Source organism: Pseudonaja textilis, chromosome 1 (assembly GCF_049901715.1).
Source record: "Pseudonaja textilis isolate UNSWEBS1 chromosome 1, rPseTex1.2, whole genome shotgun sequence".
NCBI classification, from domain to species: domain Eukaryota; kingdom Metazoa; phylum Chordata; class Lepidosauria; order Squamata; family Elapidae; genus Pseudonaja; species Pseudonaja textilis.
The window spans coordinates 87,093,457-87,120,469 of NC_141990.1; the positions used below are offsets into that span (position 1 = coordinate 87,093,457).

The window sequence follows — 27,013 nt, forward strand, 5'->3', positions numbered from 1 at the left end:
CAGGTAACATCATCAGAGGTAGGGAGTATGGGATTTGCTTCCTGTATATATACAGTAACTTGCCCTGCAAGAGTTGGTGGGGGTGAGATTTTCTTCTTTGTAGTTTCTTGATTAGGATATTACCTTCCGCTTGGTTGTTTATCTGATGTTAATCCCTGTTTATTTGGAGGCCTCTTATTTGGGTGTCTATTGATGAATAGACTCATAGTCACATAGAATAGACACATTTACACACCATTCAAATGAGACAAAGATAATAAAAAACTAAGGAGGAAACAAAACCTTCAACGATCTTCTCCTGTAACCCGATATCTGCAAGCAAATAACCAAACTTAGGGCTCCAAGGAATCCGCATTTATTAATATATTAAAAAGAGATGGTGATAGAGAAAAGGAAGGGAGGGAAGCATTTGTTCTGGTTTTACTACTGTAAAATGTTGTCTTTTAGCTACTTACTAGTTTTGTGTATCAGTTTCTTTCAGCCACATACTAGTTTTCAGGAGCGCAAGACATTTATTAAGAGCAGTGGGCAGACACAAAATTGCTTTCACCTTGAAAATAGAATTCTGCCAGAAGCTAAATTGCAAGAAATACAAGCTAAAAGAGAACATATTTGTCCTAATGGAACGGTTCCTAAAACTAATGCTCTAGTACTGTTCCCTTCCGAAGCTACAAATAAAAAAGTTAGCATTTCCTCTAGTGCTGTATCTGGTTTGAGAAGTCTAGTTGTTGCTCTCTAGTTTTTTGCAACTTAAACCTCCTTTCCCCCAAGAAACCAAATGTCAAGAGAAATGAATTCTTAACTGCAAATAAAACACAGAATTTTGTCGTGGTTTTATTTTTGAGAATTATAATTATAAAAATTTGATTTGCAGATCAGCTCCTGCTGGCCATAAAAAATAATTTTCAGATTGAATTCCGGTAATACTGGAAGTGATGAAACAGGCCCATTTTTCAGCCTCCAAAGACTGCAGAGGCTTCCCTTGAGTCTCCGGGAGGGCAAAAACGACCACCCCCAGGCTCCAGAGGCCCTCCGGAGGCTGAAAACAGGCACTGAAAATGGTATTTCCAGAAGGCCCGTTTTTTGGCCTCCTGAGGCTAGAGAGGCTTCCCTCAAACAGGCCAAAAATCAGCTGGGAGGCACGCACATGTGCAGTGCAGGGGACTTGCATAACCACACAAATGGCTCTGTGTGCCACCTGTGGCACACACGTCATAGGTTCGCCATCACGGACTTATCAGATGGTACTGAACAGAGAAGAATTGCCTTTTAGATTGGCAGATGTGCAGTAAATAAAAACTTATCATGGAGTTCTGTCTAAAATGAAAAAAATTGTGATGGAAAAGGAATACAGAGGTAATAATTTGGGTAGAAAGGGCATGTATAGGCTGATTGTTACTTTGGGAAATGTAGAATCACAAAACCACAACAATGTAAAATGAAATTCCCTGACATGGATTTTTACCATTTAATGTAAAATTAGGAGAACCATGTTGCTAACAAAAATAGATTCAGATCAGATCTCCTGGAGTGGGGAAAATATAGTTCTCCCTAAAAAAAATATGTGATAAGAGAAGGATACATACTTTTTAATTATCTGTGCTGAAGAGTATAATTTGAAGGAAGAGGAGAAAGAAAGTATAGGTGCAACAGAACATTCACTGGTGTTGTTTATTACAAGAAAGAGTGTCATTGGTCTTCATAGCCATCTCTGGGTCTTTATTAGGAGACAAACAGCCAAATTTGGCAGAGAGCACAGTAAATAATTCTCTTTCTGGGAAGCAAGAGGTATAGTGGAGGAAAAAACCCAACAACCCTACTATGGAGTAGAAGTCGTTTTAGAAGAAAAGCCAGGGGAAAACAGAACAAAGATGGGGGAGTTCATCCATGAACCTAATACTAATAGTTGAACTGCTGAAGAAACTGTGAGGGATGGCATTTATAGGAAAACAAGTGGGTGGCAAGGAAACAGTGATGAAGTTCAGGGAAAGAGAAATGCCACAGATAGCTCTTCGATGACAACCCTCCCCAAGGGACATTTACAAACAATCACAAGAGTACAATTAAACAAATCTTTAAATAATTTATTTCGGCTGTTGGATCCCTTCATTGTCTTCCCATTCTATATTAACAAGAAGGCTTTTTTTTTTTAAAGGGAGAATGACATAAAGAACAAATTATTATATTGGCAATGTGCAAATTTCCAACATTAACATTTTTTGAAATAACATAAATATTTAAATACGCCTTCACATTTTACAAAGCTCACAAAATCATACACAGAAATTTGAACAGCAAAGGACTGTGACACTAGCAGTGCTTCTCATAATGGAGATTACATACACACGCAAAATGCAAGCAGTTGGCGTACATGCTTCCTTCCCTCCCTCCCTCCCTCCCCCATAATTTTCAGAGAAAGAAAACAAGAGATGGACGAGGGCCCTGGGAAAAATGGAAGATTTAAATAGCAGAGCTCCAAATATTTTCTTGTTTGATGATTACTCAGAACAATATGCAGTTATGGCAGATAAATGGGCCAAGATTGCAAACTTACACTGTGGACATAAGTAGGATTTCACAGGAGCAGCCACCTTACAAACAACACAGAACCTTTTCCACCCCTTCACTATTAGAGATATCAGCAGTCAGATACAACTGAGGATTGTAGGGATGTGGGAAAGTGGGGGAAAAAAAACAAAAGAAAAAACGAGCCTATCTCCTTTGGGATCCTCATAGCCCAGAAGTTAAGACTTAAGTGTAAGGACAGAGACCCACAGAAGATCCCCCTTTATTCCTTAGTAAATTCCTAAAGGATTCTTAACAGTTCAGCAAACCTTTGATTAAGTAGTAGAGGCCAGACATGAAGAGAAAGCAGATTTGTTATGTCATTTACAATACAGGAAGACTGTATTGTAAAAAAAAAAAGACCGTTGGTCTTTTTTTCTCAATAAACACAGAGTAGGTTCTTTCTGATCTGTCAGTATGCTTCCCTGTCAACCAATACACATGAATATTTAGGAACCTTTATTTTTCTCATGATCTCCCTCCCCCACTTTCCCTTCTCAAATGTTACACTTAAAAACACCTATGTTCTTTCATATTCTAAATTACAAAAGGTTTACCAACTACACCCTCATTCAAACCACACAGTGTAGTCAATGGAAAAACATCAGTCAGCTGTTCCAAGGACAAATTTTATGGGTTTATAGCTGCTCTACGTGCATAAAACTTTCATTTAGAAACACTGCCAAAAAGGAAAAAAAACCATACATAAAACAAACGTAGCTGCAGCCAACAACTTAAAAAAAGGACAAGCAAGCAAAAACGTTAAAAAGTTCTCCCACAACTTCCTTATATTTTGTTCAATTTTAGCTCTACCGTATCAGCATTTTCAGAGCAAACATACACATAATTTGGATGACTGTTGTAGAAAAGTGTTCATTTCAAAATTTTGGCTGATTTCATTATACACAGAATGCTCACAATTTAGACAGAATGCAAGAGATATATTAGCAGAAAAGCATGCAAAGAGCAGCATTATCTATTTTTCTCATACAAGTACATATTCAATACCAAACATAATCCAAAATATTTTGGAGAAAAGAGGTTTTGTAGTCAAGTATAAAATGTCTTGTCATTCACCACCCGTGCTGGAAGCAACCTCTTTTTCTCCTCCCAGGATTAACGTTCTGGATCTGTGTAGTTCTGCATATACATATACATACATACATGTGTGTTATCTACATATGAACAAAAGAAATCAGCTTATTGTTTTCCTTCCAAAGTCACTTTTTTCACAAGACTGAAGAAGATCAAGTGGATAGCAAGACAATTAAGTGTTTTGAACATAGCACCATTCATTTTTTTTTCTTTTTCTTTTGCAAGGTAAAAAAAGAAAAAGGCATTTGCTATCCATATATTTGTTTGAACTGATAGCACTCGTTGCAATAGCCATTGCACTTGTTATTACCATAGTGATCACAGGCAGGGGCTCGGCAGCGCTGTTTGGGAAGTTCATCGGCTGAAGGTTCAACCTGAGGTGTTCCAGACAGTCTCCGTTGGCTGACACGCAAGCACTCTTGACATACTTCTGCACTCCGGGAAGCTAAATTATTTCTACATGAAGCTTTAGCACATTTGCGTTTTTGAGACTGTGCACTTTTCTGGTGTAAATCTTGATGTTGTCCCATTTGCTGAAAACATTAAAAGCATCTTTTAAATGGAAAGCAGTTAAAGGACTCTCCTTCAATAAACTTGCTGCTTTTACACTAGACTTTATCCACTACCATGAATATAAGAGTACTTAACAAAATTTATGTAGAAGCTGAATGTTTTTTAATCATTCATTCTTTAAAAAAGAAAGAAACACACTTGATTTCCTTGAAAACTGTTAACAACTACAACGTGGAGAATGAGTGAACAACAGCCTGCACGTGAAACAGATTAACTTGACATATGGCTAATGTAAAACATGAATTTCCTAGCTGTGGTAAACACCAGCTTCCTTCTCCTCCCATTACAAACAACTACTTCCTTACCCATGTAATTATGATATAATCCCCATCAATCTACTGACTGCTGGGATGTTATAATGTTAAAATGGCCCATTATGGAAAGAAACCTCTATCAAGCAATATTTTTTGCTAATAAACAAAAGCAGAAAGCTTTCTTCCTCCTTTGCAAGAAGTGGGCAAACATTAATCATATTACACCATCTTCCAGAATCCTATACAATAAAAACATACATTCAGTAGAAGGCAATATTTTGCTGATTCTTTCATGGAAAGAATCATAGATCAGGGGTGTCAAACTTGATTTCTTTGAGGGCCGCATCAGGATTGTGTTTGACATCAGGGGGCCAGGGTGGGCGTGGCCAGCTCAATGTCACTCATGTCAGGGGTGCCTGTGGTGGCCGGCGTGCTCTGCCAGTGAAAATGGGCTCCCGACCTCTGTTTTCAGCTGTGACAGCCTCCTGCAAACATCTGCAAGTGAAAACGGAGGGCTGCCTGCGGCCCTCACGAGCTCCATTTTAGTCTGTAACAGCCTTCTGCAACCCTTTGCCAGTGAAAACGGAGCTCAGGCCTTCCTGAGCTCCATTTTCGCTGGCAGAGGCACCACGGGCCAGCCTTTGCTGTTACCAGAGCGGCCCTGTGGGCCAGATCTAAGCACCCCATGGGCCAAATCCAGCCTTGAGTTTGACACCCCTGATATAGATTGTCTGAGAAGATAGGTGTAAGATTACATTGGGAAGAATGAGTTACATTTGCATGCTGACCTCTGATTGTCTCACTATTTTGTCTTCAGTTCTTCTGGCTTCATGAAGACGCTTGCTCTGTGCTTCAATAAAACATTTCTGGCAGTATCCCTCAAGCATGGTGCTCCCTATTGTGCCACATTCTCGGCCCGGGCAGGAAACGGCATTCTGATAGACAGCAGCTGAGATTCCAGGATACTCCAAAACAGGAGAACTCATAGGAGACCTTCGCTGATGAAGCAGGGGAGCCTCTATAATAACAGGAGCACAGGAGAAAAACAATCACTCTAATGTAAACTCTGAGGACAGAATGATAAAAGGGCCAAGTTATCTGTTTATCTCCCTCATTATACAATTGTGGTATGTATTCAGAAGAGAAGCTGAGACATATAATTTAGGAAGGGTATTTTTAAAAACTCCCTGAGCCTTTTTCAGAAGCTGGTGACATTTTTAAGAAGCTGGTGACATTTTCTTCTGGCAATGAGGTACATGAGGAAAGACAGATATCAACTTTCTACTTTTACTATACTGTAAAATATTCTACTATTTATACCTACTAAACTTACACTTGTTATGAATTTCAATTCCAGATGATTTTCCAAATCAGAAAATTATGTGAAAATATAAAGTTCCCCGGTACCAAAAATAAACAGATGTAGTTAGGGTTCTTCTGTGTATCTCAGCAAAATATGAAAACAGCTCTCCAATTATCATTTATGATAAATGACTAATGCACGCTGAGCAAATTCTACTGTAGCTGCATGTGCACCATACAATACCTCAAAGGCTTCAGAGCTATGTAATACACTTGATCTTAGTCGAAAGGCTATTTTGTTAAACTCCATTTGCATTTATCTGATGTTCTCTTGCAAATTCAAAATTTAGTCCCTCCCAACTCATTAAGGAAGAGGAAGATAAAAATAAAATGATATTCTCTTACTTGCCTCTATTTTCTTGATACTCAAAGTAACACAGGGTACAAAAGCCTTCATTCTGGAGAGTCCCAAAAAAATTACAGCCAGGCTTCCTGCATTTACTGTTTCTCATCCTTGGTTCTGTTCTTTGGGACAGTGGCGCTTCCACCTTATTGGTGTTGGTTACGGTATGACAGGCATGTTGCAAAAAACTTTGTGATATAGGAATAGGATCAGAACTGGACCTCTGATGGGTTGAAGGCATAGTGATGGAGCCGGCGTTTGAGGAATGGTCTCTAGTCCGTTTGAAGCAAGTGCTACACATCCCATTGAAGGTTCTGTTGGTGTCCTTGAGGCAGGATGTGCAAGTCATACAATATGAATGCTGTGGGTCACTTGGGATATTGCAAGGATTGACCACTGCACAGTTGTAGCAGCGTTCGCAAAGCCCATTATACTGCACATTCAGTGTAAAAGGACAGTCTGGGGTCCTGCATTTCATAGCAGTTGTTTCACTGTAGAGAAAAAGACTTGGAGCTGTGGGAGGCGCAGAACGAGGTTCTGTGCTGGAATTTTCAGAAGTCCGGGCAGGAGGATTGTGGCATTCATCCTTTGGGTAACTGGACCTATTTACTCGGGGCTTCTCTGAGCCTGACCAGAAGTGCTGCCTCTTTACCAAATTTGCCTTTTGTCTCTGTTCAGAGCACTCATGGCAGAATGGCTGGGTATTCACGGACATGTAGAAAGGGCAGTTGGGTGTTTCACATTTTGCCTCCATAAGCGATAGCTGGGATAACTGCAACTCCAGTCTGTTCCTCACACCCGTTTCCTTCCCAATAATTTCACTGTTTTCTTTCCACCTCTTGTATTCATGTTGCACAAGCTGAAAGTAATCTTCCACCAGATTAATCTCTTTGGGCAAGTTACCTTCATCCAACCTTGAAAAAAGCAAAGGAACAAGGAATTAATATCACTGGAGGGAGAAAAGGCAATGCTCTTACACAAGCTGGGAGGGAAGCTGGGAGAATTGTGATTTATATAATCATTATAGCATTACAGCTGAAAACCTACACTATTAATGTTATGGAAGGAAGTGGAATTTTTTAAAAAAGATGAAATTACAGGGAAGAGTTTCACTTGCAGAAAGAGTTGATAATGACATTTAATGCCTCTTTTAAGCATGTTAAGAACATTCCTTCCTAATTACATCATGGACCAAGTTGTAAGGTCCAGATGGCTTATGGGCCTTTATTTCTCATTCCAATTAGATTTCTTCCCTATATTACAATAAAAGAGAATAGTTTGAAGCCTAGCTTAGCTGGAGTACCAACTATGCCCACTTTTTCTGGTTCAAGATACCTTTGTTATGCTTTGTTTATTTCCACAGAAATATTCAGCCTTGATTTCTGCAATGCTTTGTACAATACAATTGTAATAATATATGCCTGGGGAAATAGGGCAGGGACACACAGGGGTGGGATTCTACCAGTTCGCACCTATTTGCTAGAACCGGTTGTTAACATTCTAAGCAATTCGGAGAACTGGTTGTTAGAAGAAATTACTGGCCTAATCCTGTAAGGAAGGCAGGAAGGAAACATTCTGGTGTTGCTTACAGAAACTGCCTCTCCATTAACCCTTTTTACATTCTTGGCAGGACTAGACTTCCTGTCTCAGGAACTTCTGTGGAGTTTCCCCCCCCCCTCCTTTGCTGGTACTTTGCTTGTATGGAATGACCATTCAAAGTTATAATGGCACTGAAAAAAGTGACTTATGACCATTTTTCACACTTATGACTGTTGCAGCATCCCCAGAGTCATGAGAGGCCAGGCGAGGAGATGCGTGCCTTGATGTGAGTGATATTGAGTTGGCCACGCTCACCAACTAAGCCACGCCCACAGAACTGGTTATTAAAAAATTTGAATCCCACCCCTGGAGACACAGCTAAGGAAACGATCAGATAAAAGGCAGCTGAGCCCACATCAAAACACTTTTTCTGCCCAGTCTACAAGGCTGATAATTTACTATTCAGGAACTTTAACTTAACACAGTTGCAGGAACAGGGGTGATTTACTCCACTGAAACAAATATGCAGTTGTAAAGATATTGCAGCAAACAATGGACTCTGGACAAGACGATGGTGCTGCTGTTTTAATCAACATGCAAGTCATTTAAAATTGCTATTACCTATCTTGCTGGTGGGTGTTTTGAAAGACACCGCATACAATATTCTTTGGAGGGCATATGCACATGCTTTTCATGGGACTCTTAGCTGTTCTCCAAGGATTAATACAAATTAAAACTTTTGATCTGGCTGTGAACCAGTTGATTTGCTTTTTTTAAAAAAAAAATTCTGCTCATACTTATTCTAAGTTTGGGGAGTTATTTCATGTCATCCCAGACGACTAACAGAAAAGAGGCAGATTCAACAATCTAATCCTGGGAATCTGAGGAGCATTATGGTTTACTGGATGCAACATGGAAGTGAATGGCACTAAGCTTCCATAAGATAAACCTTAATTGAACTTAATGCTTGGCTATGATAGTGATTGACCAGAGATGCTTAGAAATGCCTGAAACAGTTAAAAGAACATGAAAAGGGAACAGCAGAGCTTGTGAGTTTGCCGTTCAAACATTTTGTGCTGCAGCTATGTCCCCACTGCTATGGCAGTGATACTTCCCTGTCTTTATATGCTGATATATGAACAAAGAGTAGATCCACATTTCACTTTACAAAAGGTTTGCTCTCCATGTATACATTGCTATCAACAAACGACTTTTTCTCATTGGTGGCAAGGAATTCTTGCAGGTAAGCATGACAGCTGGGCATACAGACTCCATCAATAATAAGAATGAACAACTAGTCACACTTTTCTTTGACTTCCCTTCCTCTCCCATGCATTACCCTTATACACAAGGGAAAAAGAAAGGAATAGCATACGAATATCCTTATTGCCCCTCAGATAGATGAATTTCAGAGAGTAAAATAAAATAATTTCATCCTGGACTGTCATATTTGCAGGAAGAGGGCTACAAAAATGCTGTAGACAATACCTGGTTCCTAGTTGAAGATCAGAAGCAGGATCTATATTCACTACTTTTTGTATCTTCCGAACTAATATGTAGGTATTGCTTAACGTTAACATTGTACATCGTGCAAGTGGGTATTTACAATACTTTAAAAATATTATTAAATCATAATGTTGGAAGGAGACCAGACTTATACTAACTTTGCAGCATTAATGAGATGTGTTGTCCCTGGGTTCCATCCTTGTACAGGAATTTCAATCACCATGAGATAGTCTCTTATCAGTTTTTCTTTCTCTCTTTCTTCAGTGTCAGTTAAAAAATGCACTTTCAAGTCTTCAAATCTTCCTCTTTCACAACTGACCAAAGGAACTGCCCTGATTTCTACCAAAAGAAATAAGAAAAAGGGAATGAATCAAATAAGATAGAGAAGAGCACAATGCAGCAGAAGTCACTCACAAGTCACATTTGGCAATCTTCATCCAAACAACCAATGGTGTAAACAAAAGTCTAGTAATGGCATTAGTTAGGTATCGGCAAATGATGGAAAATACTGAGAATTCTCAGCCAGGTAAATACCTTGTCGAAAGTGACCGTAACAATTCAAAGTAAGTTTGGGGCTGTCAGCTTGGAAGGCAAAGGGAACAAGAAAATGGAAGCACAATATAGATTGGCAATGTTCAGATGCGTACCTGGCCCACTATCCTTCAGAACAACCAAAGGAGTGAAGTGCATACTGTCGTAAGCAAGAATGATAGGATATCGGTAACAGTCGTCTGCTGACCAATGGAGAGGCAGATAAATTCCACCAACGTTTAGAGGGGAAAAGCTGGAACCTGACTGCAAACTTCTGAGCATTTTATCTATAAGAAAAAAATAAACAGGTTGAGTTAATATTAGGCTCCTCTGTTTTAATTTCTAAAGATTCATCAGTAGATAAACAACTCGGTGTGACAACAACTTAACACTAGTTGATCTGGGGAGAATGAACGCTGGAAAGTGAGTAAAGTAATATTGTAAATGGCTGGATAGGCCAGGAGTTTGGTGGAATTTTTTATGCCTAGTTTAGAACAGATATATAATAATTCTAGTGTTTTCGGTAGAAAACCATGTTGGGGTTTTTTTAACCATCAAAGTCAAAGGGGATTCCAAAAGGTGGGAAAAAGAAGCCTAAGATTGCACATTGTACCAAATTGCAACAGCACAATGAATGAATATGGGACAGAGTGAAGAATTGCTGTTGATCCCTTAATGGATGAATATTGGGAAAGAGGGAAGATTTGGGGTCAAATTATGAAATACTAATTGTCCTTCTTGGGCAATTATTATGTGGAGGGGTGATAACACATATACACCAATGTGAGTACATAAAATGGGGTCTTAGAAGTATTGCTATTATGTCCATTAATTCTTACCTGCAACAACTATGATGGGGCGCCTTAAGATGTTAGCAAGGACAAATATATGGATTTCTTCCAGAGAGGTATACTGAAGACCTGTGTGTGCAACTGATGTTTCCGCAGATGCCATTTTAATAAGATTGTCCCATTCATCATCCCAGTTCTAATGTAGAAAAACAAAATGCATCAGGAATCATCATGCAACTCTGAAGCTCTCACATACCAGAAATAAAGTTAAATGCGTTTCTTCTGCTACAATTCAATGTATTTTATAGTATGTCATATTGAAAGATTGAAGATTGATAAATGCATTATTGAGGGGAAAAATAGTTTTTTATTTATAATCAGAACTAACCAAGTGGTCAATTTTATTCTCATTCCCAATCATTCTTCTGGAAATTATTTCTAAACATGAGTCCATCATTGGTTTAATTATTTTTTAATAGCATTCCTACACACTACCTTATTTTACATTCTATGTAAGTCCCAACAGGATGAATGTGTTTATCTCTATAGCTATCCTATGTATGGTGAAGAAATGATGGTGAAGAAATGTGTCATGCATGTTCTCATCTAAGGGTACCAGCTCACAACAATCTGGGCAAGAGGTGAGCAGAGGCTTGGATCAAGGTATTTCAGTGATCAGAAAAGGGATCTAATTAGCAAAATATTTATTTAAAAAAATCTAGAACTACTCCTTTCGGAGCCCACCACAGAAATAACACCTGGCACTTCTACATTTCCAATGAACAAATGATCAGACTAGTGACTATTATAAGGATGCCAATTCAGGGCTGACTATCATTCTGCTAGGGGAGGATGGGACAGCTCAGCTCAACTACTGCTTCTAGTTACGCAAACTAGAGATAAAGGAGAGAAAATGGCTAGATATTCTTAGGAAGATTTGCATGGATAACCATCAGCCAGCTGCATAGCAAAGCTGAAAACAGGATTCGGCTGGCACAGACTCTGTGATGGAATAGGTATGACCATCTTGCATATTCCCAAGAGGCAGGAATTTAAAAAAACATAATTGATTTCATTTTTCATTTTTACTACTATATTTCTCCATAATAGGAAAAACAAACAAACACCAGTTTTGTAAGATGTGGGTGGTCCATGGAAATAACCCAAATTGGGGGAGGTTACTTAGTGTGGAAACTCCATAGTGGTGAAACTCTGTTAATGAATTGAGCAATCCAGTAAAGTTATAGGATTAAGATGTTTTAACTGGTGGATGGCTCTGCAATTTTACTTTCTTAATTGTGTCCCAACATGTGTAATTACCACAGGGAATCACAATATTAAGATTTGAAACATTCTTCCCTTACATAAACTGAATTATCTTACCCTGGTATCGTAGCAGAGTCCTGTTGCCACAAATTCCTGTGATTTAAGTGTTTCTCGCTGCCAGCGCAGTTTAAAATTGCGTGCATCACCTTCTTTAAGTACAGTAAACAATGTTTTTCTCAGAAGCAGATCGACATCTTGGACACCCCACATATACTGGGAAGCAGCGTGCATGAGACAATTTCCATCTCCTGCAGGAAAATAAAGTATTCAAATATATATTACAAAATATAAATAAAAGCATATATGTAATGACAATATTGAACAAGGGTCTGTAATGGAATGCTGTAGCATGCAGCAAACTGTAACAGATCCCTTGGTTTTTCCTTTGATGTAAACAGAATCCTGGTTGATAAGCACACATAGTGGGACAGGCAGGCAGTTATAATGCAGCTATTAATTGGAATTATCAGGCAAAAGTGTATTTAGATGCAAGCATTAGCTTTCCAAGTATTAATTTATTTTAAAATATTACATCTCCTTGTTTCATATTTCTTTATCAAGATTTAAAAATTAATTTTTGGATACTTTTTAATGCCTGCTTATTTTGCTACTGTATACCATTATGCTGTAAAAAAACCTAGGTGTCATTTTGTATTTCTTCTTATTAGAGATTAGGTAGTAAGAGGAAGGTTCATAAAACCATTTTTAAAGTACTATATTCAGTAGTAAATAAACTAATATCTCAGCTTTTTCAAGACCCTGTTCCAGTTTCTCTCCTCTTCCCTGCTTGTTCAACTTAGGACAATTCACAGAAGGCATTTTCAGTGGTGTAGTAAGCCTACTAAGCCTGATTTTTTTCAGTAACTATATAAAAGGGTTTAAATACAAGAGTAGAAAAAGCAACAAATGAAATGCTGATTTACAGGCTTCTGGCTCTGCAAAGCAGAAAAATATGGCACAGAGGTAGGACAATTATTATTACATCCTTTAAAAAAATTCCCTGTGCAAAATCTAGAGCAAAGATAAGAAGTTTTTTCCCTGTGTATGCTTGTTTTCAGTTCTTTATTGAGAACTACCAGCCCAAAATTCCCTAAGCAACATTTGGAATTCCCCAGTGTTAAGATATTTGACTAGCAATTGAGTAACAGCTATTGTACTTCTTGTTCTGATATACAGACATTTGAACTGTGAAGTACAGACTGGACTTTCCAAGTGGGTGTGGTTAGGTTATGCTGGAATGCCTATTCATTAGAGAAGCGAAATTACTAGTTAGTAGATCTTGGAATCTTTTAAAATGACATGCCTTCAGTCACTGTCTTTTAGATTAACAAATTTATGTGAGGTATTTGTAGCACCCCCATTTCTACAACTGCATTTAATATTTGTACTTCTTTTATTAAAACTAACTGTAATACAACTAGAGATGCATTTATTTTCTTGTTCTCAAAGTGAACACAGTTTCCTCTAAAATGCATATAGTCCTGCAAGAATGACAACTTATGCTTATACTGACTACGCAAAAACTGCTTTTACAAATCCTATCATTATCTCCACAGGGAAGAAAATAAATGGTCATGCCCTTATAGAATCCTTCATATGTTCGGAGTCCTCAGATATCTTCTGATTCCCCTATCACCTACATTCTCAATATTCTCCATTCCAGATACACTAAAATATGCCCAATATGTTTTGTTTCTGATGTGTAGCATAGGGTCTGGCAAAGGTCAGGAAAAAGATCTGAAAATGCCCATAGTAGCCATCCCGAGGTTAATGCTTTCCAAACGTGGACTACAAATTCAACTTCTCCAACCAAGAGGGCCAGTTTTGTCTAATAGACCGCCTGAAGGCATTAGTTGAGAAGGAGGCCTATTGGAGACTCAACTGAAAGCATAGGAGCTAAGAACAGCATGACTATAGGACAGCAGTATCCATGGAAGAGGGAGTTAGGCCAAAGCAGGTAAGATTGCAGACGTAGTGTCACACTCCAAGCTTCAGCCTCTTTATGTGCGTCAATGTTGCATACACATTCTACAGGTCAGTACCATGGCCTCCATCTTAGCTGTTTCGACACCATGCCTACACTCTACATAAACTGCAATACACAACTCCTTGAATAAAACTTTCAAGGTAGAAACCTGGAGGAATATAGATAAGTGACAGAAAAATTTCTATACTGGAGTACGGTAGCCAATATAAAGAGAGCTGAGACGAATCTGCCAGTTCTAGCACTCTACCTAAAAATGAACCGTTTAAAATTTCTTTTTCTAAATTCATCACAACACACAGTATTAACAACAAATGACCAATTCATTTATAAAACTTCACAGTCCCATGAAGGGCCCTGACTCTAAGTAAGACCGTACTGTAGAGCTGGATAAGTCAACAACAGCAACATAATTTTTTGGGGGGAAGAATGGGAATTTGGGACAAAAATGATTATAGACATTTTAGGAAATGCAAACATGAAGCTAGGTGAGCAAAATACAAATTCTCTTTTGCCGTATTTATTTGCGCATATATCTTCCAAATACTGTCTAGTTCAAACCACTTCCTATGTAATGTTTCAGCCACTTAATTAGACATCCAGCTAAAGTTTAGAGAGATTATTCTGGAAACACCGAAACTGAGAAAGATATGAGGACACCAATAAAGCTTTCTGACAAAGCATTGATCTGAAATTTGAATTACTTCACAGAAGGTATTGTCTAATATTTTTGCCCACAGATAAATTCGTTTCAATTAATCCACCTCCTTGTTAAATCTGAACAGTTCTGGGTGGCACCATGAACAATAATGGAAGAAATTATTGTAAATTAGCATTCAAATGATTTTTGTTCATATTTGGCATGACTGTGGAGAAATTCAGGGAACCTGCAGTTCTAACAAACCTATGATTTTTAGCATAACACTGGATTTCTATGAAATTAATATAACTTATTCTTAGGAGCCCATTTTATATTTTATTTTTTTAAAGAAGAGGAGGAAACAGCTCATTTATTTATTTTTAAATATGCTTTCATTTAAACAGGTCTCATTCAAGGTCCATTGTTAGAATAGTTATAGTAAATGGTATCTGTCAGCCACTACTGACTCACCTGACACCCATCCAGTGCATTGGACCAACCATATGAATAGCGACAAATTTGGAAGGAATGGAATTGAAAATACTTCACATGTTACTTTTACACTGCCAGAACAATTTCAAATTACAGTTATACAATGAACCTGACTTACCATTGGTCTTCAGTGGCATAAGTTTTTTAACTTCTCGACACCAGTTTAACTTCTTTGGGCGTTCCAGTGAGTTTTGGGTTGCTTGGTCAATTAGAGATTTTTGAAGAAGCTTCTGAAAAGGCGGGCAAAAATGGCACATCCTGAACATCTCTATGGTGTATCTGTGCATAGTTTTAAAATGCTGAATAATTCCATTGTTGCATTTGACAAGGTCTTCAGACATCAGTTCTCTTATCTTCACAGCTTTCAGCATGTTGCTCAAATATAAAGCTTGAGGAATGATCTGTGATCCAGCCATTCTGTAAGAAGAAACCTACAAGAAAACAACACTAGTTATTCATGGCTTACTTTACATCACAAAATGTGTCCGAAATGCCCTTTCTAATGCAGGCATGTAAAAAGCAGTACTGTAGGTCGCTTTTAAATAAATTGCTTTATTAATAAACACTTAGTTGCTGTGGGAAAATAAATGTGTACCTAAGGGATATCCTTAGATGATGTCAATTCTAGAGACGCTACGGTTGAATGTACCTAACGCAGCAGAACTGAAGAGCCATAATTATTCAGCTGTAAATCTTTCTGATGACAATGAATTTCCTTTTAGTTTAGAATCCCCCCCATATATTTTTTCCATTCCACATTCTCCCTCACACTGTCTGGTGACCTTGGGGAATTTTTTTTTAAGTAGCACATGGCATAGCTTGAATTGCCCATTTTTAATTATATAATTGCAGTCTGAAACTCTAGACATCATTATTAGAATGGGCAATACTGTCCACTATTTAAATAACCAGAACAACTTTAAAGAATACAGGTAGTCCTCGACTTACAACAGTTCATTTAGTGACCATTTGAAATTACAACGGCACTGAAAAAAGTTACTTAGGACCATTCTTCACACTTTTGACCCGGGCAGAATCCCCATGGTCACGTGATTTACATTTGGATGCTTGACAACTGGTTCATATTTATGAAGTTGCAGTGTCCCAGGGTCACATGATCACCTTTTGCGACCTTTTGACAAGCAAAGTCAATGTAGAAGCCAGATTCACTTAGCAGCCGTGTTACTAATTTAACAACTTCAGTGATTCACTTAACTAATGTGACAAGAAAAGTCATACAATGGGGCAAAATTCACTTAACAAATTTCTCACTTAACAACATAAATGTTGGGCTCAGTTGTGGTCCTAAGTTCAGGATTACCTGTATTTCAGGTCACTATCTTAAAGGAAAGGCTTTTTTCACAGATTATTAAAAACTGATATTTCATTGAAATGCAATGGGTTCTCACATTTGCTTTGTTCAGCAACACTAAAATTGGAAAAATCTGTCTATAAGGGGAAGTATTTACAATAGGTTTTTCTCTAAGATTTTCCTCCTTAGACTGAATTGCTATTTTAAAGTTGTAGATGAAGCTTAAAAACTCAGTGACCTATACTTCAGGTATTTAAAGATTCCCAGAATCTTTTGGTAAAAAATGTGGGGTTTTTACACGCAAAATTAGCTCTCATCTTAACAAAATAAAATCAAAAACAGACATTCTGGAAAACAGGATAAAAAAAAAAAGACTTGAAGTGGCCATTATTTGTCCTAAAGCAAATAAGTACCAAAAGATTACTAATTCTGAATGGCATAAAAGAATAAAGGAAAATATTTTATTAGGGAAACTGTTTACAGTTGTCTTGCAAACAATATCTCTAAAGGAATTGAAAACAAAACAATTATTGGATCAACAAAAAAACTTGAGATATATAAAATGTTTTAATGACACCAGATTTTATATAGAAAGCACTGCAGTTAAGCACTCAAGATGAAAACCAGATACATTTTCACTAGAATAGATCCAAAGAATCCAATTCTATTGATTTCATTTACCAAAATAAGCAAAATCTGGATTTCATTCTTAATTACACTAGATAATTAAGTGTTGATGGAAATAAATGCTTAATTATGCAGAATTGCACAATTTAATTGTGTTTTAATATTTATTTTATATGAATTAATAGTACAAAGTCTAAAATGGCAAAAATACATCAGTAGAATACGTAGTAGTGATTTTCCTCCTTCTACCAAGATAATTTTTCTCCAGAATTGTATGCATATTAAGACATCTAGAATTATAAGAATTACAGTGCATAAGACAAGCATGTTTTCAATGCTAAAGTTAACAAGGGTATAGACAGTTCCCATCTGACAACTCTCACAAGTACATAATAGTGGAAGATGGTTTTGAGTCAATGGGAAAGTTGGTATGAATAACAATGATTACCTAAATAAGAAACGTATGCTTAGGCCTTTAACTGGTTCTTTCCAATATTACATAATAATAAACTATCCAATTAGTTAAGTTCAATTGTAAAGCTAATTCACATTCCTGAACTGTTATCAGCAGTTCCCTTTAATGCAATCTTTGTTATGTGATTAAGCACACTGTACTTCTTGAGTTTTCCAACCATCCTACTTATATTTAATCCCAGTAATTTCAATATGTTTTATTTATTTAGCAATATAAATGTATATACAGTTTCACGCTAACAAAGGTTTTATCTTGGAGGATACCTGTTTTTGTTTTTATCTTGACAGCAGAAATCTTACCAATTTTATATCTCCATCCCCCCACCCCATTGCCTCCATATGTCAATGGAGATTCTCAGACATCCAGGTTATGGTTGTCTCAAAGGTACTTTTTGTTTGAAAGGTATCCCTCCATCCTCCCAGACCTGAAGCTTCTTGGATGAGAAGCGATATGTCTTATTCTTCCAGAAAGGAAAGAACATAGTCCAATTGCTTTTTGAAAAAAATCACCTTTGAGACAACACCTCCATAATTTTAAATATGACATTTTATGTGAAGAAAATAAAACTACCTTATAAAAAATAATGGCTATCAAAATTTTAACACTTAGCGAAGTAAAAAAATAGAAGCATATTGCTTCTGACAATCTGGTATCCACCAAACGTGTCAGACTAAAATTCTCATCATACCTTGTCAGGATGGACAAGGATTTTGGTGGATGGAGGTGGTGGGAAATCTAGTCAAATCAGGAAAGTACCCAACTGGGAAAGGCTAAGGGATTTCAACTCCTTGACTGACCACTACAGGTAGGCTTAAAATAGAAGAGTGATATAAATATCAATCTTAATACACTATTATGAGCTATTATACTCATTAACTACTGTGCTTGTCAGCTGGAAAGCTGACAGCATGGGTTTGAGACCTGAATGCTGCACAATGGGGTGAGCTCCCATTATTTATCCCATCTCCTTCCCACCAGCAGTTTGAAAGCAAGCAAATGAAAGTAGATAAATAGGTATTACTTCGGTGAGCAGGTTCTGTGCACCTCAGTGTATAAACATGCTAGCGACATGACCACAGCAGCGTCTTCGAACAATGCTGGTTCCTTCCATTAAGAAACAGAGGTGAGCAATACCCCTTAGAGTCAGAAACAATTGACAGGGGTAACTTTTAACTTTACCTTTAACTAGCACAAGAATGGCTTCTAATATCTAGTAATGCTAACTATGCAAAAGGGAAGATTATAGTAAATTGGGTCCAACGCTGGCAGCAGCTTAATCTGGATGAAAATAAAAACTGGAATCAAATCAGAACACCTTATGAACCTCTTCATGTCCACTAAGAAATTAGTTCCAAAAAACTCAATGAATTTTATTTTAAAAGGAAGTGACTGACCATGGCATGATGTAAAAATAGGCTGATGAAACTAAATAGAAATGACTATGATTTGGTCACACTACTTGGTACTTACATATAAGCTTCTAGGTTTGTAGTACTTTTGACACAGTTTTGTTTTTTTGAACTCCTACCAGTCAATTCTATTCCACATTTGGGAAACATTCTCAAACCTCAACCTGTTCAGATTATTGCTGGTAAAAAATTGAATGAGTAAATAAAGTGTCTTTATTAGACTGTCTCAATTGCCTTCAGTTAAAGTTCTCACTACAAATTCTTGATTCTACTGTCTATGTTATCAGTTGCCATCCCTAAGCATCTGTATGAAGAGGCTCGCCTTTTAAACAGTAAATATTTGATTATCTTTCCCTGACATATACACATATACAATTTTCCGTGAAGTTATTGAAATTTATTTCTAGGTAAAGGGTTTAGGATTGTAGTCTGTAGTAAAGTGGCACCAAAAATGTTTATAGATAAATAAGAAATTTCTCTATAACTTTCTCTCTAGCCAACTTTTAGGTTTGTTTCTAAAATGTAACTCCTGTCTCTCATATATGGGAAAGAGACTAGAAAATATGTATTGCTAAAATGGCCAGTTGTGACCACCAAACATAACCTGCTAAGATGAGGTACTCTTAGGAATTGGGATGCTAATCACACCTAGGCTATAAATATTTGAGCAAATTACATTTCTGTATCTATTTGCTCCTGTTTACTGGTTACCTGGAATTTTTGTAGTTCAGTTTTAGTAGACCTAGATAATATTTCAATCTTTGAAATTTCCAGGTAGGGGTGGCAAAGTACATATATAAAATTACTTAACTAACTATAAGGAAATTACCTATGTTCCATAGATAATAATTCTGTTATTTGATCTAACAATGATAAAGGTAACCCAGCTATTTCCTTAAAAGCTTCCCCCAAATTTAATTTAGGCAAATATTACAGTCTGTACTTCAAACCCAGACATGCAACTAAAACTGTTTTACTTATGTGGATTACATTGGCCCGTATATCCATAGTTTGAAGACTTATTCTACAGTCTCAGTAGCATTACAGTTATTAGGCAGAATGCATAAGCAACCTTAAGCAGTTAAAATGGCATTAGACAATTTTTAATATTTATTATTGTATTACTCTTATTCAGGGCAAAAAAATATATTTATTTGCGTCAATGTAACTTGACCAACTTTGCATAAAATGAGTATTATATTGGCTGCTTGTCTCTGGCAGCAAATTATCCTAAATAAATAATTATACAAAGAGTTAACAATCACTGTTAAGGAATCTGAATTTCAGCTAAAATTTGCAGATGCCTTACCATAAAACATTTTAAAAGGTTTTATGGAATAACTAACAGAATTCCTTCACTTCAATGTGGCTTTCTTTCCTATAAGTAGGATTATATGTTACTCTTTTATTTTTCTGCAACAGCGGCACATTTATCCATTTTTGTAATATAATATTGTATAATATAGTATAATAATAATAGTTATATACTATTATATTATTAATTATAATAGTATAATTATCATTAAAATATACCTGCATATTGTATTACACTTTATAATATCCACATATTATATGCATTCTTTAAAAAATGCATTGTATTAAAAAATAGAGAATATTTGTTTCATAACCACTTGTAGGAGCTGTCATACTCTTATGTAACTTTATGGAACAAACAAGTATAACTTGTACATTTATAGTTCTTGCTGCAAAGGTTTATTTGTACCAGAGTTCAACCCCAAGTTATCTTCAGTGCTAAATCCAACTTCTATTATCTATAAACTAACGAAAGTTTGTCTCAGCCTATATGTTTTGCTTTGCCTAGGCCAAGGAGTAATCCACTTTGAATATGACATTGCTTTATGGTGTGATAACACTTACAGATAGTTTTAAGTGGGGAGGAGAGTACATCAACTATATTTATCTTTTCTATAATATAAATACATCTGAGTTTCCCCGCTTAAACACCTGTCTTCAGCAAGCCTGGTCTAGCCTTGTTTATAGTTCAGTTCCTCAACTGTGTAATTATTACATTAGGCTGAATTTTTATTTCTTGGAAGAAAATTGCCTTGAATTCACTGGGAATTATGTTTTGAGTAGTATATTTATTTATTTGGAATATGTACTAGTCGCCCACCCAACAAGGCAACTCTGCACAGTTCATACTATTCAGAAACCTCCAAGAGCTGAATGAAATAAGGCCGAAGGATCACAACACACCCTGCAATTCTGATGTACAGAAAATATAAGGAAACCCTTTGATCTTCTTCATAGTTTTTTCAAAATCCGAACACTTCTGCCTTAAATAATAAAGCTTGGAGGGAAACCGCTCCTTCGTTTCTACTTAGCCCCATAATGCTAAATTTCATTGTTTCCAAAGCGGTCCCTTCTCTCCAGCCCGAATTGGTAGAAAAGCAGCTAGGAGGGGTGCATCTCCCCACACCAGACCAGCACCCATTTATGCACTATTGTGTAGCCCGCCCGCCCAGCCCGGAGCCATCCTTCCCTCCTCTTCCTCCCCGACCATCTGCGCGAAGCAGCTCCGCAGAATCGGAACCGGACACAGAACTTACCTGGATCGCTCGGAAGAAAGACCCTGCAATACTAATCCTCCTCAATATAAACCAGTCAGGCGTTGGGCGATGCAATTTGGGGACCCATGAATCCCAATCCCGTCCTCCTTCAAGCGCTTTAGGATTAAGGGCTTCCCTGGCTCAACCAACTCGGCTCCTCCTCTTGCTCTGCCAACACGTTTGCCAAGAGTTGCGAAGAGATTCTGTGTCGATCGGATCCGGACTACCTGTTTTTTCTTCCGTTAGTAAGGAGGAAAATGCCAAGTCTCCCCTCCCCTCCCCCCCTCGAAGTTCCATAGTGGGGATTTCCACATCGGCCGCCAAGGGATTTTCCGAGGTGACACCCCTGCCTGGGCAGGAACAACAGCTGCTTGAAAGAGCCGAAGAAGCGGCTGGGCGCGATGCGGAGCGGGAGCCTCCAGGGGGCGCTGGAGACGCGAAAGACGCGGCTCATGAGCAGGCCGGCACGTGATCGACTCGGATTGTCGTCATCCAGCCGGTCTGACCTGGATAAACCTTATTCTCTCCGCCTCTTCGGCTGGGTTTCTCCCAGATGAGTCACGGAGTGCCTTTGCTCCCCTTCTCTTGTATTTGAAAGGCGTGTTTAATTGATTTGTAAGGTGGGGGGGAGCCGTTTTCTCTCCCCCTCCCCACCTCCACCTCACTTTATGTTTTAGTGACCCGAAACAGCATTCACACGAATCATATGCCTTAGGAAAATCCCAGAAGGCGTAGGTTGAGGAGCTGAGATCTTTCCAGTAGCTTTAATGGTCTCAGAGAAGATGGGATATGTCGTTAAAAACAATAGAAATCGTCAGCTCTCCATCACTGGAAGTTTTTAAGAAGAGACTAGACAGCCACTTATCTGAAATAATAAAGGTTCTCCTTGAGCAGGGGGCTGGACTAGAAGACCTCCAAGTTCCCTTCAAGCTTCTATTCTATTCTATTCTATTCTATTCCATTCCATTCTCATTGTTTACTATGTTTACTTCACTGGAACATGAAAAGGGAGACGACAGAGGGGGAGATACCACTGTGGTCCATGATTCAAAAGCTTGCTGTGTAAATCCATTATTAAAGTGCAAAAAAGCAGTGGTTGCTTTTAAGCTATATGCTTTCAATTAAAGTTTTTGTAAGTTTATGTCTTACTAGCTGGATATCCGTACTTCGCGACAACACTATGATTGGGCTACGCAGGAGAAATCTGGTTCACAGTCCGTTGGCTCAGTGGTGGTCAGTGATTGAAACTCATAAGGGAATATCGCTCCCACCGCTTAGAGTCCAGAAACAGTTCCATAGGTGGAAAGTGTAGACATTTTGGTGAGGTACCGACTTTTAGTTCTGTAAGGAGCCCAAGACTGCTCCTGAGCTCTCCAGTACCCTCTGGTGTTCTGCTGTGGAGAAGATAGCTGTTACATCAATATACCTCAGTGAAACACAAAGACCAAAGGGCCCCTCAAGAAGACCGTGTCTGCTGCTGACTTTTACAGTTACAGGGTAATGGATCGTGATGGTGAAGAATGCTACTGACTGCTATTCCACAAACTTGTGAGGCAACTGGCAGTTGGAACAGAGTTCTTTTCAGGTGGGGAGGGGGAATAGATCTCCTTAGCATCAGAGCATGTTAATTACTGTAAGAAATACTAATGATCTGATGGTCATTTCAAAAAATCTTTTCTTAGTGAGTACCTAGAAACCAAGAGGAACATACATGCCAAATTTAAAGTTTGTATATGTGTATGTGTAATACATACATATATGTGTGTGTGTGTGTGTATTTTCTCAAGTTTTCGCGGGTACTTACATGTATGGCATTCAGCTTTGTTCAGGTATTTTCCCACGTCATTGTAGTTGTGTTTTTAAAGTTGTAGCAACGTTTCGGCAGAATCTCATCTGCCATCATCAGGCTTCTGTATAGTGTTCATCTGTGAGTCAGACTTTTCTGCCCTACATAAGAGGTACTACAGACAAAATTAGTAAGATACTACACAGACATCACATCAAGACTGCCTTCAAAACAGACAGAAACATAGCAGCCATCCTTAGAAACCGAAAGATAAAATTGACCTGGAAAACCAAGGCATATACGAAGTCCCCTGTGCATCATGCCCGGCCACATACATTGGACAGACCAATAGAAGAATAAGTACCCGCCTGGATGAACACAAAAATGCAGTCAAAAAGCTGGAACACACTTCCTCACTAGTCCAACACATGGAAGCCACAGGTCATAGCATCAACTTCAATGGCACCAAAATCCTAGCCACCATAGAAAACCCCAGCCACAGAATCATCAGAGAAGCCATAGAGATTGAAAAAAGACCAGAAAGCATGAATAGAAGAGATGATACCACCAGACTGTCAATCATTTGGAAGCCTGCACTCACAAACAAAAAAATCTCCACACCACAAGCCAGGCAAACACCTGGGCACAAACAGATCCCCCCTGATACCTCCAGCTCAAACACACCCCAGCCAGGCACCCAGATGAAACCTAGCTTCCTAACTAATGATACCCGTCCATTTACCCGGAGCCAAGCTGCACTAAAGGCCTCCAATAAAGTAACACAATGTTGCCAGCCAATCAAGATACAAAAGGAGCCAAAAAACAGGCAAAAGATATTAGAAACACCAATCAAGCAGAACACAGCAAACTCCAAGACCAATAAACACAGACCAAGACTCCTAACCAATCAGGATGAAGAAAAAAACCATTCTGGCACAGCAATAGCAAATCTGAAACCACTGTAAAAGTCTGACTCACAGATGAACACTATACAGAAGCCTGATGATGGCAGATGAGATTCTGCCGAAATGTTGCTACAACTTTTAAAGCACAACTATAACGATGTGGGAAAATACCCGAACAAAGCTGAATACCATATATATATATATGTAGGTCTCAGTGTGTTTGGGTCTTTTCCCGTGTAAGATTAAGAATATCTTGGCGACGTTTCGGCGAGGTTCCACTCGCCATCCTCAGGCTGGTGCTTTCAGTTTCATGCCAGTGCAAGCAGTGTGTGATTGGAGCTGCCGTCTCTCTATAAATACTTGTGGTGGGGGCTGGTGTGCTGGGCTGGTTGGCTGCGCTGCTACCTCTTGATTGGTTGATGGAGTTGAAGTTGGTATAATGGGCTGTGTGATGGCCTTGTGAGTTTTGTTGTGGAGATATCCTGGATCTTGTGCTGTATATATATCTTGGTATCCTCTGAGGTTAATTATTTGCTTGCAGATATTTTATTACTCAGCTTCATAGCATCCTGCATACATATCAAAAAGCACCAAAGACTCCACAGTTCAGTCCTGAATTATATATATTTACTTCAATTAGAAATGCAAGTACTTAATTTTCCAGTTAAAGTCGAAGAGACAATGCTACTCTGTTTTTGAACTTTAGTGTGGGGCGAACAGATGCTACTTAGCTTCCCACTGATTATCCTCAGTAATGACTAAAGATGATCTATCAGAGGCATAATCACACATGATCTGAAAGACGTCAAGGGATGGACTAGGTGACCTGTTACTAAAAATGCTACAAGTCAGGAAATGCTGAGAATATAAGTAAGGATTTCTGCTTATGTTCAAAATATGATTGAAAAAAATGTGACCTCTACTTAGTCATGGAGTATTGATTTGATGGTAAAAGCAACACCCTTGGCATCTTGTATTCTGCATAACTATTAAACTTCCTTAAACTCAGACAGCTTCTTGGCAATAAAATATTTTACTGTATTCTGAGACGAATAGGCTGCAGACTTACATTAAATGAATAGTCTACCTATTGTGAATTTACTGGATAAAAATATATTCAACAGGGGCATTATTTTTTACCTTGTGGTATCATATGTTAAATTCAGAAGGGGAAAAAATATAAACACTGTTCCCAAAGCAAATATTTTTGGAAGACCTGTTAAATGAATGTCCAGTTTCTGACCATCAACATTAAACAGTGATAACACTTTCAAAATACTCTGTTACACACCTCTGTCTATTTTTGATGATAGAAAATAAAGGAACAAAGATAATCAAACTGCCAATAGGGAAATGATTTAAGAACCTTCTACTCACTTCCATCTCCTTGCTTCCCCAAACTTTCAAAAGCAATTAGTAGCCAGCCTATCTTCACTTCTTCCTTCCCTTTTCACTTTTATTTGGAGGTTTGAAAGCACCATGATCTAATAAGTGCTCCAGTCCATTAATAGGAGAGAATAAAAATGTAATTCAATGGTTTATCTGTCAGCTTTGTGAGGTAGTTCAGACAAGAAATTCACCCAGGAGTGCTAGTTATATTTTTATTGTAAAGTTACAGTTGAATATTACAAGCGTAAAAGTATCCCTTCCATCCTCATTGTATTTTTTCCAAAACTAGGAAAGCTTCATTCTCAGGCACTTTTGCCACTCTCCTCCTTTGAACTTAGATTTTGTTACCTTTGTCTAGGCTGCCAGTCTTCCTCCTGTCTTCCAAGGCCATTCCCACATACTGTTATATTATCTGACTGGAGTAGGAAAAATGCTCACCTCTACATTACACAGAAAGGATGGAATAAATTGGAATTTTCCTCTCCTTCCTATTTGTAGTAAACAAGTTACATTGCTATATTTCTCAGACTTTGGTTAAGAATCTGAATAATTAATATAAAGATGTTAAGCCATCAACACTTCATTGTACAGTATAAAATCCATTGTAAACCATGGCGGCAGATCAACAGCATGTTGGCATCTTTTACAACTGGTGCTTTTTTTCTCAATTGCTTCAGCTATAATGCAGTGGCTAGGTTGGAAGAGAAGGGAAGATGAATATTCAAGGACTAGGAACTAAACTATAGGGGTGAGGATGAAAAATTGATTCAAGAGACAGAATGAGGCAAGACTTCTTGGGCACCAGAAAAAGAAAACCATCCACAACTTCCATCAAGACTTATAGCATTGTTTAAAAGAAATAAGTTTTTATTTTCTTTCAGATAAACCAATACAGATCCAGGAAAAGGCTACCTCAGCTCTCCATGTCAATGGATATGGTAAAAATGTACAAGTCTAAAGGTGGCTTTAAGCACTGCAAAGCCCTCTTGGGGAGGTGTCCATACTAAGCAGTAAAAGATAATCGTACCAAGCCACACTAACTTACACTAACACCAAATGTCTAGCAATGCCTAAAACAAGATAATCATAATTATTGCAAATTTGTGGATGCAAATTTAAACATATTTTAATTTTTTAGTACAATGACAATTAAAATAGAAAGTTCAACTTTTAAAGAGGCTTCTGACATTAAATAGATCAACCTATAGTTTTAGGTCATTTTATTAGGCAACATAGAAAAATTGCAAAATAATGACTTTCAATGCTTTTGGAAAAAGGAGGGGAAAAGGTTTACTAGCTTACTTGGCTTATCTTTGGGGAATTAAATCTTAATGGCTTTTACTAGTTTTCTTGGAAACAATCTTGATCAAAGGTCTTATAAACTGCTGAAAACCTTTTCCTAAGTAACCATTGATCTGAAATGCATTGCTGCTGAGAAGTTATAAATGAAATATTAACCTTAAGAAAGTGTATATATTACACAGTATTTAAAGTGACAATGAAAGACAGCTTTTTCCATTGATTTCCTCACAACTTTTT

The 27,013-nt window shown here is 37.8% G+C and overlaps 1 protein-coding gene across 2 annotated transcripts; it reads right to left on the minus strand.

Annotated features, from left to right (window-relative positions):
• Positions 1-2,070: 2,070 nt before the first annotated feature.
• On the minus strand, positions 2,071-21,816 carry TNFAIP3 (TNF alpha induced protein 3). Of its 2 annotated transcripts, none has more exons than XR_003374594.2 (9): positions 21,395-21,797; positions 15,120-15,432; positions 11,943-12,133; positions 10,608-10,755; positions 9,885-10,055; positions 9,396-9,576; positions 6,195-7,106; positions 5,276-5,505; positions 2,071-4,193 (listed from the first exon to the last, which is right to left on the minus strand). XR_003374594.2 is itself a non-coding variant. In XM_026705558.2 (9 exons), exons 2-9 carry the CDS (start codon positions 15,415-15,417, stop codon positions 3,909-3,911), a joined length of 2,412 nt encoding a protein of 803 aa, XP_026561343.2. In that variant the 5' UTR covers positions 15,418-15,432; positions 21,395-21,816; the 3' UTR covers positions 2,071-3,908. The 2 variants fall into 2 exon arrangements, 1 of the variants encoding a protein (XP_026561343.2); XM_026705558.2 differs by having other exon boundaries at positions 6,199-7,106; positions 21,395-21,816.
• Positions 21,817-27,013: the final 5,197 nt, after the last annotated feature.